The sequence below is a fragment of the Juglans regia genome, chromosome 16 (assembly GCF_001411555.2).
Source record: "Juglans regia cultivar Chandler chromosome 16, Walnut 2.0, whole genome shotgun sequence".
In the NCBI taxonomy this organism is placed as follows: domain Eukaryota; kingdom Viridiplantae; phylum Streptophyta; class Magnoliopsida; order Fagales; family Juglandaceae; genus Juglans; species Juglans regia.
This window is the reverse complement of record NC_049916.1, coordinates 17,146,835-17,152,834: the sequence shown is the minus strand read 5'-3', so window position 1 is coordinate 17,152,834 and position 6,000 is coordinate 17,146,835. Positions and strand designations below refer to the sequence as shown.

The 6,000-nt window shown below is 36.3% G+C and overlaps 1 protein-coding gene and 1 long non-coding RNA gene across 2 annotated transcripts; one reads left to right on the top strand and one right to left on the bottom strand.

Annotated features, from left to right (window-relative positions):
• Positions 1-232: 232 nt before the first annotated feature.
• Positions 233-1,226, bottom strand: LOC109021850 (pectinesterase inhibitor-like). The gene has a single exon (XM_019004582.2). The coding sequence runs from the start codon at positions 1,120-1,122 to the stop codon at positions 631-633; it is 492 nt and encodes a 163-aa protein (XP_018860127.1). The 5' UTR covers positions 1,123-1,226; the 3' UTR covers positions 233-630.
• Positions 1,227-4,053: 2,827 nt separating this feature from the next.
• On the top strand, positions 4,054-5,496 carry LOC118344892. The gene is made up of 3 exons (XR_004798609.1): positions 4,054-4,091; positions 4,193-4,276; positions 5,400-5,496. It is a non-coding gene; the product is annotated as an uncharacterized LOC118344892 (long non-coding RNA).
• The last annotated feature ends 504 nt before the right edge of the window (positions 5,497-6,000 follow it).

Below are 6,000 nucleotides of genomic sequence, written 5' to 3'. Positions count from 1 at the left end.
GTTGAGGTGTATTGATTTGTTTTCTTTTATAGTTTGCATTGGTCAATTAGTGGATTGTATAGGTTTGTTTTCTTATTTTTTAATTGGTTTTGATATTTGGGATGGTTTTTTGGTTATTTTGTAAATCCCAAGTGTCCTATTTGTTACCACGCTATTCTTCCGACATAAGCGATGGCAATCAATAAAATTGAAGTACCGTCCTCTTCTATAAAAAAAATAATAAATAAAAATAAATAAAAAATTATATATATGCCTTCAAATGCTATCGAACATTAAGCTAAGATGAATATTCACCAGACTCCGATGCCCATGCAGGTAAAATTTTCTTTAAAGAGAATTTTATCTGCATTCAATAAAATGATCATGATAGAATCATAAACAAATTGTTGGAATAGAAAGTTTGTGCATCATTTCATGCATGATCGATCTGAAAATCACGAGAATTAAGCATTTGACTCCTCCATACAAACATCTTCACCCGCATAATATATGTATTCATTAAAATAGCCAAAAACCACATGAAATAGATTCCTCGATCATCAAATTAAGTGTACATATATTAGCATGAATCATGATATCAAAGGACCAAACGCGCCTAGCTAGATCCATGTCTCCGTCCGTGGCTTTTGTCTAGTGAATTAGAGTTGCCAAATACAAGCCATTGCTAGCCATCTTATTGAGGGCTTGGTTGGTTTTGCTCAGTGGAGATCTTCCATAATCTGATAATGCGTCGTCGCAGTCTCCGAAAGCCGACAGTGCAGCCGAGAGGTTAATCCTCAAGCCAGACTTGTCATGCCTTCTCAAGTTAACCGAGCACGTCTGTAGGTTACCAATGGCATCCGAATAGCTTTCCCTGCAAACATCCCCAGCGCCGGAACTTCCAAGCTTGGCAGCCAACCTCTTGGCCTTGTTGGTCTCATCAATCAATTGCCTAATGGCTGAGGACATGGCGGCATATGGATTACTCAGCCTCTTCACTGCTGATCGGCAAATGACCGGATAGTCGGCTCTTCTGCAAAGGTTACCTCCTAAGCCGCCGCGAGCCTCAGCCTGTCCGGCGAGGAGGGTTGTGGCCAATGCCAGAATGACCAGAGATAAAGAGGCGAAGTGCTTGATTGCCATGGAGGTGGCTTGTTTTTGGCTCCAATTACCGAGGAACGTTTTTGGGTCCCTTCGAATTTGTAATAAGAAAATCTCCGCAGCCGGAGTTGGCAAGTAAATGAGGGAGACAGGGAGATTTCCATATAAATAGATACATATACATGGATGGTGGAAAGTTGTTAGACATGTCAATTATCAAAAGCCTCTGGAGAGTCATGTCTGTATTTGGCTGTTTTTGGTTACCTTAAAATAAAATGTTTGAACAAAACAGACTTGCATGGTAAGTACTATTTTCTATTGTTTCGAGAAGACAAGGGAGGATATATATGCATTAGTTTTTGAGGTTTACCATGATTGTAGATCAAAGAAACCATCTTGTCTCTGTAATTGTAGGGTTTTTCTTTTTCCAGGCTGTAATTTTAGCGCCTTTAATTATTACAAAATGAACAATTAAACAAATTAACAGCAGCCCGCCCAGTCAAAGTTATTACGTACCTAATTTTATTAAAATAGCTGGTAATGTATAACATAATATATATATATATATATATATATATATATATTTATATATGCAAGTGATAACGAGGTACGCGCGTGGCCTGTCGTAACATTAGGAAAAGAATAATCCTTATCTGATCAATAATAATTAAGCTGCAAACAACTTAAACTCCCGATGATTATATCATTAAGAGAAATTATATTTGCGTCGCGAAATGTCTAAGCATCGCACAGTTTTTTTGAAAAAAATGATGATAAAAAATTAATTTTTTAATAGTAAACTCTACTCTTTCTCAAAATGATCATTGCATTGTGCTTACGTAATTTACGATTATACATAACATTACTCTTATATAAATGCTGATATATGAACCCTTTTTCCGATGTTTATTAATTTCTTACATTGGTATATAATTAAAATAAAATTTTAAAAAGAGTAGATAACGAAGTAAATAACTACAATAAGATGAATAATCTTTTTTCGTTATTGTAAAAGCAATGATAAAAGAGTTAAGTGGTCATGGGAAAGTCAGAAAGCTGGACAAATAATGGGAAATCAATAAATGTGATCACTATAAGATGGGGGAAAAAGAAAATCTTCTCTATTGAGTTAGTAGTTATAGAAGGTACCAAAAGTTTCATATTCAAAGCTCTTTTTTTAATCTTAAATTAATGTCAATAAATTGAATGGGTTTATTGTCGTAATAAAGACAATATATAGAATATAAAATAAAATAAAATGATGAGGCGGCTCAATAGAATACAAAGAAAATGCTTCTGAAATTATATAGGATATTAGGATGATTCACATTCACTTTTTTTTTTTTCTTTTAATATATATATCAACGCACGTTCTAGATTAGTCCAGGCCGTGGGCCTTTCCCATCAAATTTCATCTTTCACAACTCATATTTTAACCCTGCCATTTTCTACACATTCACTGCCTCTAAAAAATATATAATTACTATTCGGATTAAAACTCATTTTCTACACACACACATATATATATATATACCTTTTCATTATTTATCAAAATATTGGTTGAGTAATGAAGGAGAGAAAATATTTTCAGGCCCAATGTGATCTGCCAAATTCAACCCAGAAGATAACTATTAGAAGCAAGGTGGAAGAGACAATAAGAGGATAAGAAAATGTAAATGTAAGATGAGAAGACAATAGGGAAAGTCGGGTGTCACGGGAGAAGAGAGAAAAGAGGAGAAATGAGAGACAGTTAGACATGCAAAGGGAAGAAGTAATATAAAGCTAAATTTCTCACCAACTACTAACAGAAACTTAAATAAAAGGGGACTTCTTCCAGACAACTCCTTCAGCTTCTTCAATCTCACAAAGAGAGCGCCAAATAGACGGTCAACTCTAGAAAATAAGTCTCCAACCTCCATTGTACAGAAAGACCATGAAAGACTGTAAAATATTTATATTATAGTGGATTTGCCCTCCAAATGACTCATGGACGTAGGTTCTGTGCCGAACCATATAAATTTGTGCGTCTCTATCTCCATTTGTTTTCCTTGTATTTATTATCCATTCACTGCTATGGATGTACATATAATGGATACCATACAGATGGTTCAGACCATTATCGGGGGCTTCAAACTATACCAACCAAGGCCCGTATCGTCACCGTGAGCCGAGAATAGCTCTTTCTCCCACACTACAAGAAATCTGGCCTTTTCCAGCGATTTTAAAATCGTCGCAAAAAAATCGCCGCAAATATAGGTTATTTCTGGCGATTTTTAAGTCGCCGCTTAATTTCGGTGCGATGATTGGAAATCATGGATAAAAAATGTACAAATTACTTTTTGCGGCGACATTTGTACCTATTGCGGCGATTTGTGTCGTCACAACAATGTTGTATTAACTGTAGCCTTATTAAATTTCCGTCGATTAAATAAAATAGCCACAATATGTACTATTTGCGACGAAAATTGTCGCTGTAAAAACAAATGCGCCCATTTAAAGTTATTAGCGGCGAGTCAAAAGCGCCGGAAAATCTTATTAAATTTAAAACCCCCGCGTTAGGTTTTCCCCTCATTTCGCTCTCTCGAGCCGTCTCTCGCCCTTCACCCTCTCTCTACCCAGTCCCTCTTCTCCCTCAAGCCTCCGCCGCGCACAGCCCGTCGCCAACGGCCCCAGCACGCCACCGCGACCTCACCTCGACGGCCACCCCCTCCTTCTCCCCCAGCCCCCACGCTAATCTCTTTCTGGCCTCACCTCCTCTCTCTCTCTCTCTCTCTCTCTCTCTCTCTCTCTCTCAGATTTCTCTATGTCGCCGTCGCTGGGGGCGCCATTCGCAACCACCCACACCTCGACGCCATTGCCAGTCCTCCGTCGGAGCCCCTTCTCCTCTACGCCTAGCCCAGTAGCCCGAGGCCCTCCCTTGCTCTGTTTGCAACCCACTGCCACCAAATGAGGAGGAGGCGCGAGGAGTAGGGTAGATGAGGCAACTGAGGCATAATCATTTTATACAAGAGGTACACCTAGCTCTAGCAAGGCATTATATTATTTACTGGGATCAATCTGTGCAAATGCTCTAATCAATTCCTTATACATTGATTTCTGACTTATAAATTAGGTACACTGCGTTCTGGTTGAAATAGTTTCTGCTGCAGCAAATGCTACACCAGGTCTTGGAAGATACCCTCCATTCAAGAGAGAGGTATGGTGCCTTGTCAAAATATTCATTTTTGTTATAAATTATGATGTATTTTTTTATGATTAAAGTATTTCTCAAATTAAATATATAATAAATGCTTTTTCATTGAGGGAATTACTTTTGGGCTGTGATCAAGTAATTAATGAGCATATTTTAAAAGGAAAATGATTGATTGAGTGATTTTTTTATTTTTTATTTTGAAATGAAAACTTAATTTTATTAATAACAGAGACTTACATCAAATCACTTAAAACAGTGGACTGAATATATTGAGAAATTTCTTCCAAAACATACTTGTCTTCATCGAGATCAAGACCAATTTTTGCCAATCTATGAGCTACCATATTAGCATTCCTATGTGAATGAACAACATACCACTTTGAGCATCTTCAATTAGTAAACCACCTAAACTTAGGTATGTAGCAACCTTGTTTGCCATGGTGACCACTTGCAATACATCTCCTTCGAGTATAACCTTTGACAGCCCCATTTCAAGATTGGGTGATTCTTAAATGTGGCAATGTGCATCCCAAATGTGCATCTTCATGTATTTTAATTTTTTTTAAATGGTTATGGAAATGATTATTAGTGAATTTATAATATTTTTTTTTAATAATTAATCATGTTTAAAAAATATTGGAAAGAAAAAAAAAGTACATTAAAGGCATATTTGGGATACACATATTGGAGTCATCCTAGATTCCTAGCTACATTTTAAAATGTTGTAGAGAGAAGATGACTTGAGGCCCAGGAGGAGCTTTGCTTTATGGTTCTGAGAGCCTTCGTAGTGGGCTCAGTAAAGCGATTGCTTAATGCTTGGCTATATTTTAGCCATTTCCCTTAAAAAATATTCTACAGCGAATTAGTTAAATGAACAATAAAAATAGTTAGAGCTTTTTTTCAAATCTGTTGAGCCAAATACGCTGGCCATTCAAATTTTTTTTACTTATTTTATTTCTTTCTTGTCTTTCTAAGCTATCATTGTAGAAAAGAACTAGGGCTCTCTAGGTACTATATGTTCTGTTTTTTTTTTTTTTTTCTGACTGTATATGTTCTGTTGTTATTAGAGAGAAACAAATCAATAGAAAAATTATCATTTTACATTTTGTTGGTGTATGTCTGCCAGGTATGGTTTTAAGAATGAGGCAAAGAAAATGGTTGTTGCACTAGTTGATATGGAGCGAGCTTTTGTGCCCCCCCAACATTTCATCCGTTTGGTGCAAAGGAGGTATTCTTAACATGTTTTTTGCCTGAAAATAACATTTGGTTTCATACCAAAGCATGTTATGTAGCATCTGGTTTGAGATTATAACACAGTTGACATTTGCTAAATGCATGTGATTCCTGCAAAATTGTTGAGTTTAACTGTAAACATTTGTAACAGAATGGCATGAAACCAAATAAGTGATACCATTGCTTACAAGAACGGAGAATAAAATGATACCATTGCTTACAAGAACAGAGAATAAAATAAGTTTTCTTATTAACACTTGGGGGCTTTTGTTGCTTTTGCTGAGTGAACATAAGAAATCATTGTATTGAGCATATTTGAGCCAATGGGATATCTAGAGCAATAATTTTACTTGGCATTAAAAAAACAGTTGCAATTCTAGCTAGCAGTTTATCTAGACCAAATGGGATATATACTATACTTTTATTAGGCATAATGACCTTACCTGATTTGGACATAACAGTATGAAAACAGGGATGATGGATGAGGCCTATAA